Here is a 14368-nt window from a genome sequence, read left to right as displayed (position 1 = left end):
CAAAGATGCACTAGATCTTATTTTCAGGGGACGTCTTATCTTTCCTGCAAGTAGGTCTTATTTTCGGGGAAACGGGGTACTATATTTATTTAGCATCAAAGTGGCTAACTAGATGCTGTTTACATTGAGAAGTATCAGGCAAGTTGTTTCACCTCTTTTTTTTTTTTTTTTTTTTTTTTTAAGAGACGGAGTCTCACTTTATCACCTTCAGTAGAGTGCCATGACATCATGGCTCATAGCAAGCTCCAACTCCTGAGGCGATTCTCTTGCCTCAGCCTCCCGAGTAGCTGGGACTATAGGCTCCTGCCCCAACGCCCGGCTATATTTTTGTTGTAGTTTGGCTGGGGCTAGGTTTGAACTTGCCACCTTCAGTATATGGGGTCGGCGCCCTACTCACTAAGACAGGCGCCACCCTGTTTCACCTCTTTTTTTTTGAGACAGAGCCTCAAGTTATCGCCTTGGGTAGAGTGCCGTGGCATCACAGCTCACAGCAACCTCAAACTCCTGGGCTTCAGCGATTTTCTTGCCTCAGCCTCCCAAATAGCTGGGGCTACAGGCACCCCCACAACACCCAGCTATTTTTTGGTTGTAGTTATCATTGTTGTTTGGCAGGCCTGGGCTGGATTCGAACCCGCCAGCTCTGGTGTATGTGGCTGGCGCCTTAGCTGCTTGAGCTACAGGTACTGAGCCACCTCTTTAAACCTCAGTCTTGTATACATGTAAAATGGGAAAATAGTTGTCTACCTCAAAGCATTAGTACAGTATTTGGCACGTAAAAATATTATCACTTCATGTGGTTAACAGTGACAATAATGTTCGTAGTCAAATATCCCACCTCAGGTTTGTCAGCATAACCCATAATCCAAAACAGTCCTGTTTTGGATCTGGGCAAGCATATATATGTGGCTTTCATTATAATGTCCGACAAAAAATTACAAGGAACAGTGTTGGTATTTACAGTAACAAAGTGTTCTGAAATCCACATTTCTTAAAATTCTTCAATGTCTCAGAGCATTCTGAAAAAAATGTCTTTTAGTTCTTGGCTTAAAAAGAAAAAGTTTAATGAAAACTTGCAAGCTACAGAAAGACAGTGCTTACAGTTAAGCACTTCTCCAAGTTTGAAATTAGGATGTGAACACCTTTGATTTAAAGCACTGAGAAGCAATAACAACCTCCTTTTCCCCAAAGTTGTAGCTACAATAGGACAGTATAAATTGTGTAGGGAAAAAAAGTACAGGTTGAGTTATCCCAATTCCAAAAACCTGAAATTAAAAATGCTCCAAAATCGGGCAGCGCCTGTGGCTCAGTGAGTAGGGCGCCGGGCCCATATGCCGAGGGTAGCGGGTTCAAACCCAGCCATGGCCAAACTGCAATAAAAAAATAGCCAGGTGTTGTAGCGGGCGCCTGTAGTCCCAGCTGCTCAGGAGGCTGAGGCAAGTGAATCGCGTAAGCCCAAGAGTTAGAGGTTGCTGTGAGCCGTGTGACGCCACGGCACTCTACCCGAGGGCGGTACAGTGAGACTCTGTCTCTCCAAAAAAAAAAAAAAAAAAAAAAAAAAAGTGCTCCAAAATCTAAAACTCTGGCGGCACCTGTGGCTCAGTGAGTAGGGCACCAGCCCCATATGCGGAGGGTGGCGGGTTCAAACCCAGCCCCGGCCAAACTGCAACAACAACAACAACAACAAAAAAATAGCTGGGCGTTGTGGCGGGTGCCTGTAGTCCCAGCTGCTCGGGAGGCCGAGGCAAGAGAATCGCGTAAATCCAAGAATTAGAGGTTGCTGTGAGCCGTGTGACGCCACGGCACTCTACCTGAGGGCGGTACAGTGAGACTCTGCCTGTACAAAAAAAAAAAAAAATGCTCCAAAATCTAAAACTCTTTAGAGTGTTGATATGATAATGCACACTGGCACATTTTAGATTCCATGTTTTCAGACTTGAGATGCTGAGCCAGCAGATACAATGCAAATATTCCAAAACTTGAAAAAAATAAAAACTTGAAAACATTTCTGGTCCCAAGCATTTCAGATGAAGGGTACTCAACGTACGCAAGACTAGAAGGGAAGGAAGCAACATTAAAGACATGAATTGAGTTCTGGTTTCCAGAGTTACACCCAGGTGATGGCATTTCACCAGTTGTCATTCATATTCATTCAGCACAAACTACATATTTATCAAGTACCTAATGAAACTAATAAGGTTTCATGACCTGTGCTCCCAAAATTTAAGCTTTAGTCTGAAGGTTCTCCTTTTGGAGAAACTTGGCTTTCTGAAATCCAAAGGAAAGGAATGAGGAAAAAGTGCTCATATTCCTCTTAACATTGAAAAAACAAACACGAGGGAAATACCAAAAGAGTTTATCAATAAATCGAACATATATCAATCATCACTGTTTTATTTCGTTCAAATACCTTTCCTTGAGAGCTCAATATGGTCACATAACCATTATAAATATTTAAGTATAATAATTTCCCTAAGAATCTTAAATTTTTCTGTGAAAATGCATGTACCATCAAAAATTACATCTAAACTATAAACACAAAAAACCAGAAGCCCTTAAATTCAATAAATACTGCTAAAAATTAGTTTTAAAATTAGTTTTATGGCCAGATATAGTGGCCTGTAATACCAACTTTGGGACGCTAAGCCCTTTGGGAGGACTGCTTGAGGACCAGAGTTTGAGACCAGCCTGAGCAACACAGCGAGACTCTTATCTCTCCAGAAACAAAAATTACCCAGTCATGGTGGTGTGCACCTGTGACGTCCTAAGCTATCTGGGAGGCTGAGGTGGGAGGATCGCTTGTGCCTGGAGTTTGAGACTAGCCTGAACACCAAAGTGAGACCCCATCTCTACGGAAAATAAGGAAAAATTAGCTGCATGTAGCAGCATGTGCCTATAGTACCAGCTAATCAGGAGAATGAGGAAGGAGGCTCACCCAAGCATTTAAGGTTACAGTGAGCCATCATGTCACTGCACTCCAGCCTGGGTGACAGAGTGAGATCCTATCTTTAAAAATAAACTGAAAATTACTTTTACTTGAAATCTAAATTCTCAGATATATCATTAGGCAGAATATAATACCAGTCTGAAATTTTCACCTATCTTTTTAACTGATTTAAGTTCCCATCACAAAACTGGTTTACTAATTGATCAAATCCTATTCTGTTTTTCCCTTACACATTTTATAAAGAGCAAAAATCTTTTACTTTTGGGGTGGCGCCAGTGGCTCAAAGGGGTAGGGTGCCGGCCCCATATGCCGGAGGTGGTGGGTTCAAACCCAGCCCGGGCCAAAAACTGCAAAAAAAAAAAAAAATCTTTTACTTTTGAAGATCTCAAATAAGAAAATTACACAGATTGTGAAACAATGCTTCTTTATCAAATAAACCACGTAATAAATCACACAACTCATGCATATGAGGGAGAAATGCTTACCTGTAGGAAGCAAGCTGTTTCATAAAGCTGTTCTACAGTGCTGTCATTTATTGCCAAGTTACCCGTGTATGCATAAGTTATTATTATCTGTAAAGTGGCAGCATCCACATTCCTCAGATGTACATGTGTCTGTTTGCTTTCACTTAGTCCACTCATGAACATGGCCCTACAGCAGAGAAGAGGACAATAAAGTACATTCATGCAAAACAAATGTAGAGCTAAAAAAAAAACCAGACAACAAAGGACATTTATTTGGGGTATTTGCTTACGTGGACCCTTCTGAGGGAAACAACAGAAAAGCATATGGCCTGGTGCCAAAGATATATCAAACTAGTTATTCCACTATGCCATTTTGAGGGAAAACATTAAAATTTCATTTCCTTACATTCATACAACAGAATTAATTATCAGCAATAAAAAGGAACTAAGTATTAAAAAAATACCATGACATAAATGAACTTCAAAAACATACTCAGTGAAAGAAGCCAGATAAAAAAGACCACATACTGTACAAGTCTGTTTATATAAAATGTCCCCAAAAAGGAAACAGACAGAAGGTACATTAGTAGTTTCCTAGAGCTGCATGTGAAAAGAGGCAGTGACTATAAACAGACACAAAGTGATGGAAATGCTCAAAATTTACATTGTGAAAATGGCTGTACAACTCTAAACACGCATATACTAAAATTTGCTAATTTATATACTTTAAATGCGTAGATTTTAAGGTATGTGTATATAAATTATGTCTCAAAAAAACTGTTAAAAATTCATTTACATGACTGAGTGATGACCCAAGCCGATAATCATAGCACTCTGAGAAGCCAAAGTAGAAGGACTGCTTGAGGACCAGAGTTTGAGACCAGCCCAAGCAAAAGTGAGACTTTGTCTTTACCAAAAATAGAAAAAATTAATTGGGCATGGTGTCATGTGTCTAGTCTCAGCTACTTGGGAGGCTCACACAAGAGGATGGCTTCAAACCAAGAGTCTGAAGTTGCTGTGAGCTACAATGACGTCACTGCACTCTACCTGGAGCAACAGAGCAAGACTCTGTCTAAAAAAAACAATTCATTTACTCCATTTCCTAAAAATATGTAGGATATTTTTCTAAAAGCCACCACATACAGGAAACTGCTGGAAAGGCAACTGGTATTATGGAGAATACAAAGTACATAGATAAGAGATGACTATTATCACATGAGTTAAGAGAAAAACCACTACACATAGTGCTCACAAGCTGGTATCACAACTGCCAGTACCTTGGGCCCCTCAAGAACAAGGAGCTGAGGATGGCATTAAAAATAGATGAAATGGTAAAACATAAGAACCATTTGCTCAAGGCGCATAGCTGAACAAAAAAGCTCATGCAGGATACCTGAAAATGAACCAGAAATATTAGTAGGCAGATCACCATCTTATATAAGACAAGGAGTCTGAGCTTTTCCAAGATAGTGGGGGAGACTGAAAGGCTTTGAGCCTGGCTTTAGCATGATAAAAATGTACTACAGGATGACTACACTCTGCTGTCAGATCTCAAGAACCAGAGGTTGGAAACAGGGAAAGTGATTATGAGGTTACAGCAATAATCCAGATGAAAGATAAGAAGAACAAGAACAAGGGTGGCAGAAATGGATATAAAAGCCCAGAGCCAGCAAGACTGAATGGGATAGAGTAGGAAGAAGACAAAGAGTCAAAGCTACTTGGTTATTTTCAAATACCCGAAAAAATATTGTTAGCCATTGAGATAAAAACTGTAGACTACGAGGAAAGTTAGTTCTACAAAAGAGGTGAATTAAATTTGGGGTATATCTGATTTGAAGTAGGGTACCTGAGACAAATGGGAAAAAAATAACAGAATCAGTTAAAATACGGTTTTAGTAGAACTTTAGAAGTCATCATTAATTCAGTGGGCCATGACTCATCTACAAGGTGATTTGGGTCAAAGATGGGTAAGTTAGGTGAGGGAGACTAAAAACTATAAGAAAAGTCCACCCAAGAATCCCAATGACCAACCTAAGGTAGAGTTCAATTAATATTTAAAAAAAGAATAATTTCCCACCAAGGGATGCAGGATAGCCACAAATAAACCTGACTGGATAATGGAGAGCCAGAAAGTGTTCTGGAAAAACATATCCAAGACATTCTTTATCACCTATTGTGGCCAGGCATGGTGGCTCACACCTATAATCCTAGCACACTGGGAGGCAGAGGTGGGATGATTGCTTCAGGTCAGGAGTTTGAGACCAGTCTGAGCAAGAGTAAGAAAATCAACTTTAAGAGTTCAGAGTAGGCTCGGAGCCTGTAGCTCAAGCGGCCAAGGCGCCAGCCACATACACCAGAGCTGGTGGGTTCAAATCCAGCCTGGGCCTGCCAAACAACAATGACAACTACAACCAAAAAAAAAGAAAAAATACATAGCCAGGCACTGTGGCGGGCGCCTGTAGTCCTAGCTACTTAGGAGGCTGAGGCAAGAGAATCATTTAAGCCCGGGAGTTGGAGGTTGCTATGAGCTGTGATACCACGGCAATTACCCAGAGTGACAGCTTGAGGCTCTGTTTCAGGAAAAAAAAAAAAAAAAAAAAAATTCAGAGTAAAAAACACAAGATTTAGGGTTCAAGTGGCTTTCACATTTATTCCAGCGAAAGAGAGTAGGGAAGGCGATGGCTGACTAATAATGACACTGAGACTGGTTATTGTAGACCAGTGATTTTTCACCTTGTTAGGCTGGCCAAGCTAACCCTATCTTGAACTGAAAAGCCATTCTGCAACAGTTACAGATGGTCAAAACTCAGATAAGAGAAACATGCTGTAGGCTCATCCTATCCTTGCACCAGCCCAATTACAGATCGCATGAGAAATAAGCTGACACTGTAAGCCTCTGACACTCTGATAAGAAGAGCTGGCCAGCAGAATCCTGATAATGAGATAACATCTTTGATGCCCTGATAAAGAACAACAGTTTGGTAGTCCTTGATAGGAACCAGCTGCCCCCTCAGCCAGCTATAAAAGAACTGCCTACCTCCCTAACGCTGCTGACATCTCTTTAGATTGCAACCCAGTTGTAAGCATAAAATAAACTTCCCTCCACTTTTGTTACATTTGGTCTCCTGTGTTTTGACCTGATACCTAATTTTACCTATCACAACCAGGGTGCTGAGCACAGCAGAGGATCTTAGGTGTGTCCTGAAAAAAAAAAAAAAAAAAATTACCTGCCAACCTTGGTGTATGTGGCTGGTGCTGTAACCACTGTGTTACAGGCACCAAGCCAGACCCAAAAAATTTCAAAGATCATTAATTAAATTATTTTCAAAAGAATTTCAAAGGACAATAGTGTATAATTTTTTTTTTTTTTTGGAAGTTTTTGGCCAGGGCCAGGTTTGAACGCACCACCTCCGATATATGGAGCTGGCGCCCTACTCCTTGAGTCACAGGTGTCACCCTAATCTTTTTTTTTTTTTTTTTACTATTTTTTAATCAACACAGTTTAAGTGTGCTGTGGATGTTTAACTATAGGTTCAAGGATGCTGTGAGATAAAAAAGGTTGAGACTCAGCTGCTTGGGAGGCTGAGGCAAGACAATCGCGTAAGCCCAAGAGTTAGAGGTTGCTGTGAGCTGTGACACCAACCACGGCACTCTACCCGAGGGCGGTACAGTGAGACTCTGTCTCTACGAAAAAAAAAAAAAAAAGGTTGAAGAACATAGTTCTAGACTATGGTTTATGACGCCGGAATGATGAACTTCTGCCAAGAAACCGTAGTTCTGACGAGTACACTACAGATGAGTAGAAGCCTAGCCAGCTTGATAATGACAATTTTAAACTGACATTTTTAGGAAAAACAAATACTGAATTACATAATATTGTAATACACTGAAATAACACAGTAGAAGTGCTGAATAATTCTCAAGTAATTCTCTCATTTGGAGTCTAAAATGAACTGTAATGTAACCAAGAAACAGAAACTACTTTTCAGAAGTATTCAGATTCTTGGTGGGATGGAAATGTTAACTCAGACTATAAAGAAGGAACATAGTAGCACTCACTATATAAAAAGATCTTGATATCTGCAATCTCCGAAGCAAAATCCAGTTGAAGAATACTTAGGAAAACATCAAAAAGCCTAGTTCAGAGGAAAGATATACAGTACAGGTATATGGGAAGAAAAAATTAACATGTAGGTGTTTTCTTACAGATAACTGTTTCATTTCTTTTTTTTTTTTTTGTGGAGACAGAGTGTCACTGTACCATCCTGGGTAGAGTGCCATGGCGTCACAAGGCTCACAGCAACCTCTAACTCTTGGGCTTACTCGATTCTCTTGCCTCAGCCTCCCAAGCAGCTGGGACTACAGGCGCCTGCCACAATGCCCGGCTATTTTTTTTGTTGTTGCAGTTTGGCCGGGGCTGGGTTTGAACCCACCGCCCTCGGCATATGGGGCCGGCGCCCCTCAAACATGAGATTTTAATGGTGGGTGGGACTTTTACCCTAAACATGTAAGGCACTACATTTTTGAGACACTGTCTCCCTTTGTCACCCAGGTTAGCCTCAGCCTACTTCACAGCAACCTCAAGCTCCTGGGCTCAAGCAATCCTCCTGCCTCAGCCTCCCAAGTGGCTGGGAGGTCCCACAGGTCCCAACCTACCATGCCTGGCTGATTTTTCTATTTTCAGTAGAGATGGAATCTTGCTTTGCTCAGGTCCAACTTTTTTTTTTTTGAGACAGAGCCTCAAGCTATCACCCTGGGTAGAGTGCTGTGACATCACAGCTCACAGCAACCTCCAACTCCTGGGCTCAAGCCATTCTCCTGCCTCCACCTCCCAAGTAGCTGGGACTATAGGCATCTGCCATAACACCCGGCTATTTTTTGGTTGCAGCCGACATTGTCGTTTGGTGGGCCCGGGTTGGATTCGAACCTGCCAGCTCAGGTATATGTGGCTGGTGCCTTAGCCACTTGAGCCACAGGTGTCAAGGCGTGGTCTTCAACTCTTAACCTCAAGTGATCCTCCTGCCTTGGACTCCCGCCTTGGAGTGCGAGGATTACTGGCATGAGCCTCCATGCCCACCCTTTTTCCCAAATATTTTATTTAACATCCACAATTGGTTGAATTCACAGATACAGATCCCACAGATACAGAGGGCTGCTGTATTCTCTCAGAAGATAAAGGAAGCTGAAGAAGGAAACGCATTAGTTAAAAAATAATGGCAGCTTAAAATAACTGTGTTATTGTTAAGACTGTAATATTAATCAAAAATCAGGTTTCCTGGTCGGCAGGAAAACCAATCTCAACCTAATCAGTTAAAGACAAATAATAATCTCATGGCTAAAGAATTTAAAGGGTAATACATTATCTATACAAGTAAATTTAACAAGAAAAAAAAACAGATATAAATAAACCCAAATGTTACTTTCTGGTAAAGATGATAACAATGCAGAAAATATTATAAAAGTGGAATTTCTGTAGCGGTTTCAATGTTGGATCAGATGATTGCTATGGTCACTACCAGAGAACAATCTACTCTTATGATTATAAATGTCATTATAAAAACCCACAATTACGACATAAAGCTCTGGCTTGGCACCCGTAGTTGCAGTGGTTACAGCACCAGCCACATACAATGAGGCTGGTGGGTTCGAACCTGGCCCAGGCCAGCTAAACTACAATGACAACTGCAACAAAAAATAGCCGAGCATTGTGGTGGGCGCCTGTAGTCCCAGCTAGTTGGGAGGCTGAGGCAAGAGAATCACTTAAGCCCAGGAGTTGGAGGTTGCTGTGAGCTGCGATGCTACCGTACTCTACCCAAGGTGACATAGTGAGACTCTGTCTCAAAAAAAAAACAAGGAAACAAAAAAGATATAAAGCTTTCTAAAAATGGATAATCAATTTATAATTAATAGTAAAAAAAAAAAAAAAAAAAAGGGAGAGGTAAGCTGACAGCAGTAGCATGACCCTATAGTTCCCGACCACTCAAGAGGCTGAGATGGTAGGATCATTTTGCCCCAGGAGTTTGAGGCCAGCCTGGGCAACATAGTGAGACACCATTTATTTCTCTGAAGAAAACAAAAAGAGGGGGAGAGAAGAGCTAATGAATCCAGGTATTTACTGAACCTGTAACCTTGATTGTCTTATATCATCTACTAAGACAATGGATCTGGAAAAAAAAACCATCAGACATCACAATCATTTAGGAAGCTTTTAGATGTATCAATTCTGATTTCGTAGCCCAGACTCAATGAATCAATATCTGGGTTTTGAAATCTAAGAATCTCTATTTATTCTCCAAGAGGATTTTGATGATCAACTAGGTTCTACAACCAGGGTCTGCAAACACGCTAAGCTTTCTTTTTTTTTTTTTGTAGAGACAGAGTCTCACTGTACCGCCCTCAGGTAGAGTGCCGTGGCGTCACACGGCTCACAGCAACCTCTAACTCCTGGGCTTACGCGATTCTCTTGCCTCAGCCTCCCAAGCAGCTGGGACTACAGGCGCCCGCCACAATGCCCGGCTATTTTTTTTTTTTGGTTGCAGTTTGGCCGGGGCTGGGTTTGAACCCGCCACCCTCGGCATATGGGGCTGGCGCCCTACTCACTGAGCCACAGGCGCCGCCCTAAGCTTTCTAACAGACAAGAAAATCAGTGTCTGAAATTGCAGAAAATATCTACAGCTTAACCTGAAACAAAAATTGTAGGCCCAGCAAAGGCAAAAGGCATTTGGGATGTGTTAGATTGAGCAATGTGAAGTTTCTGTATATCTTCATGTAAAGTAAGCCAACTCTAAAGGTCAGATTAAGTCAAAAGAGCAGCAAAAACTAATTTACTGTCAACCTTTACTTATAAGGCTGAAAATATTGGAATATACTGTCCACAGTACATTAAAAAGAATTCATCTTTATTTACCCTGTCCCTTTGAAAAATTAAGTAAAAAACAACCTAAGAGTAGAAAACAAATAAAGCAATTTCTATGCCTTAGCGTCTATTCTTTTCATGAAACTTAAAAATATGCAAAAGACAATAAACATGTAAAGTTAAGCTTTATAAATAACTAAAGCAACTGCTAAGTTCTGAAGTGTAGAGAACACCAACAATGTTATTAATTATTAAATATTTAAATCTGGCAAGGAGTCTGATAAGGCTAAATAATAACACAAATGATAATAGTAAAAAATGATAAAAACCACATTTTTGCAAAGGAAGTAAAAGTCTTAACAAGGAGTAATAGCACCTGTTATCCTCTAAAAATAAATACTGAGCTTATTCTAACTCTTCAGTTTATGTACGAGGATCACTATTTCCTTCATGTAGTACTTTGTGAAGTCTCAAAAAGTAATTACCTTATTTTTCTTTTTCAATGAAAATCAAGGGTATTTTGAATCTTCTGCATTCTCACATTAAAACTTTCCCTGAGTTGATTTCAACAATTTTCAAACCTTTAGAAAACTTCTTTCATCTGTACCTTACACATGCAAGTATTACATTATCTGAATAGAAAACTTAAGCAAAACATTAACAGATAATTTTTTTAAAAATTTAAATTAATGTTTAAAGAACTGCTATTAAAATAAGCTAAACATTCTGCATTTGTAATTACAAACTAATGAAGATTAGAGTACTTACCTGAAATAAGAGCTACATGTTGCAAGAACCATCTTATGACATGGGAATTCAGTGCCCTCAACAATTAACACTATGTCAGTAAACAACTGCTGTTCATAAAACAGTTTCAACTGTTCCAGCAAGGACACAGCATATTCAGTATTGATCTGCCTCTCGTCTTGAGTGGACATGACTATATTCCATTAATATCTCCCGGAACAGATTAGAAAAGTCCGTCTTAGTGATGGAAGGTCAACTAAATATTTCAGAAATACAGAAACTCTACTTGCTGTTATCTGCAGCATTCAGAACTAAGACTGACCACAGCCGTTAAGGAATAATATCTTGTTCTGGGCTTAGAATCACTCCTAGGTCATCCTGTGTTAATTAGGTTCTTCAGAGTTTTTCAACACAGTCTGCAGACATTCTCTTCAAATCTGCAATTGTGCAGCTCTTGAGTAAAAGAGAAAAATACACGAGGTACATTTTGTGGCAACATCTTATGTTCAGTGGATCCTGTGGAGTAACTAAAAAGAGAAAAAGTTCAATTGGAATATCTAGACCAGAACATTTTCAGAATACAATGTTAAAATGGCTGACTTAAATATAAATCACATTTATTTGACGTTCAACTTTAGACATTACCATAGAAATTAACCACGAAAAAATGAGCATTTTAAAAGTCTACTAGACTTAAAATAAAAGACTAAAAAAAAAAACCACTTGTAGTTAACTTTTTGCCTCCTATACAAAATGTAAACATCCCAGAAAATAAGGAACACATAAATAAACTTCCAGAGGGTGCCCAAAAAATGTATACACATTTTAAGAAGGGAAAAAGCTGTATTAAAATTGTAATAGTATATACCAATGTTTGTTACAGTGTATATCTATTGCATAAGTCAAACATTACTTGAGTATTACAAATTTAATAGCCTTTCCCCTTTTTTTTTTTTTTTTGGTAGAGACAGAGTCGTCACACGGCTCACAGCAACCTCCAACTCCTGGGCTTAAGCGATTCTCTTGCCTCAGCCTCCCGAGTAGCTGGGACTACAGGCGCCCACCACAACGCCCAGCTATTTTTTCGATTGCAGTTCTGCCGGGGCCGGGTTTGAACCCACCACCCTCGGTATATGGGGCCAGCACCTTACCGACTGAGCCACAGGCGCCGCCCAGCCTTTCCCTTTCTTAAAATGTGTACATGTTTTTGGCACCCTCTGTATAATTTTATATATATGTATGCATGTATATATATAATGTTTTTTGAAACAGGGTATCACACTGGTGACTGGGTTAGAATGTAGGGGCATCGTCACAGCTCACTACAGCTTCAAACACCTCAAGCAATCCTCCTACCTCAGCTTCCTGAGTAGCTGGGACCACAGGCATGCACCACCATGTCAGCTATTTTTTAATTTTTTGTAGAAAGGGCCTCACTATTGCCCAGGCTGGTATCAAACTCCTGGGCTCAAGTGATCCTCTCATCCTGGCCTCCCAAAGTGCTAGAATTACAAACATTAGTCACTGCGCCCAGCCTAAGAATATATTTTTATTTTCTTTCAAAAATACCAAACCCAGATCTCCTAGTTATTTATTTAGTAGCAACAATTGACCATAATTTTAAAAAAATCCTAAAACAAAACAATTTTTCTCTTTCATGAAGATTCTCTTTCTCTGGAGATATTTTAAATATATTCACAAAGCCTTCATATTTAATTTAAGTGATTTAAACTATATGGTAAATAAATTCCAACTGTTTACTTCCAAAGTAAAAGCTATATATTTTTAAATTTGCAATTCAATCCTGTAGGAGAGGCATATGTAATTTATTTCTTTGTAGAGTGGTCTCTTCCTAGGTATTTTTGTGAATAAGAGCATATTAATTTCACTGAAAAAAACATAAAACATAATTAAATGGTATGTATTCTTACACAGAAAACTCCATATTATACAAATATAAATGTTCTCCAAGGGCGGTACCTGTGGCTCAGTGAGTAGGGCACCAGCCTCATATACCGAGGGTAACAGTTCAAACCCTGCCCCAGCCAAATTGCAACAAAAAAACGGTTGGGCATTGTGGTGGGCACCTGTAGTCCCAGCTACTGGAGAGGCTGAGGCAAGAGAATCGCCTAAGCTCAAGAGCTGGAGGGTGCTGTGAGGCCACAGCACTCTACCAAGGGCGACAAAGCAAAACTTTGCCTCAAAAAAAAAGTCCCCCAAATTAACATGTAAGTTTAATACAAATGCAATCCACATTGTATTTGCAGGAGACTTATTTGGAAGAATGCACAAAAATTGCCAAGATACTTGAGAGGGAAGAAGGGCAAATTTTCCCTCAAGATTCTTACCAAATATTAAAATGCATTACAAAGCTACCATAAACTCAAGTACACATAAGAAATTAGATATGATAAAGATAAACCTATCACTTCAAATTAGGAAGACTAGCTATTCACAACAAATCATGTTGAAATCACTAGCTAACCACTCAAGGAAAAAACACCCTAGGTTTTAGTCATAGTACATACCATTCATAAAAAAAAATTCAAGCTGAATAAAATGCTATTTGGAAGTCAGTATTTATAATATATGGCAAAGAAATTACGAATCAGGAAAAAGGAAAAACCCACACTGTATGCTACTAATAAGTTAAACTACAAAAACTACATCTTTTCTTATTAGATGACCTTTTAGGCCCATAACCAGAAAGTCAAGTGATTTTGATATGAAACCTATAAATATCCCACGATCATATTAATGTACACAGCTATGATTTAATAAAAAGAAAAAAAAAGAGCTACAAAGGTAAATATAAAAGGGAGAACTTTGTTTTTGATTGTAAGAAAGAAAATACTTTGTATAACTATGTAAATAAATCTGAAAATCTAGATGAAATGGACAATTTTGTCAAAACTATATAATAGATTCAGAAACGTTATTCCCATTTAATTACCAAATAAGCTGAATCACAAGCATCAATGTCTTTCATTGTTAGTAATTTAAAAGCTATTTCATGTATATTTAAGCATAAAACAATTAGTATGTTAATGGTATTAAACTAAGATTTTCATTAATAATGATGACATACAAATATAAAGTCAGAAGTTAAAAAAAAAAAGAAACCTACAAATATGACCATTATTAGAATTACTAAGATTGTTCCTCACAAAATATCACCCATTATGTCACAATCACATAAACCTCTTGCCAAACTATACTATCACATGAACTGCAAACTTGATACAGACTGTCAAGTTTCCAGCCAAGTTAATGGTAGACGGAACTAAAACAGGTGCAAAGGCAAAGTGAGACGCTGAGTCATTTAAGGTAATGATTTTGCTGTTCCAGAACCTGCAT

At 39.2% G+C, this 14368-nt stretch overlaps 1 protein-coding gene across 5 annotated transcripts in view; it reads right to left on the bottom strand.

Annotated features, from left to right (window-relative positions):
• The window catches only part of KBTBD2 (kelch repeat and BTB domain containing 2), a 34286-nt gene that overhangs the window by 3471 nt on the left and 16447 nt on the right, over positions 1-14368 (bottom strand). For all 5 annotated transcript variants that reach the window (XM_053553567.1, XM_053553568.1, XM_053553569.1 and 2 more), the window contains 2 exons: positions 11033-11538; positions 3430-3595 (listed from right to left, as the gene is read on the bottom strand). In XM_053553567.1, the coding sequence (XP_053409542.1) occupies positions 3430-3595; positions 11033-11202 (336 nt within the window). In that variant the 5' untranslated portion in view covers positions 11203-11538. The remainder of the gene's footprint in view (positions 1-3429; positions 3596-11032; positions 11539-14368) is intronic.

The sequence above is a fragment of the Nycticebus coucang genome, chromosome 11, assembly GCF_027406575.1.
Source record: "Nycticebus coucang isolate mNycCou1 chromosome 11, mNycCou1.pri, whole genome shotgun sequence".
Taxonomy (NCBI): Eukaryota; Metazoa; Chordata; class Mammalia; order Primates; family Lorisidae; genus Nycticebus; species Nycticebus coucang.
This window is presented reverse-complemented; position numbering and strand designations above follow the sequence as displayed.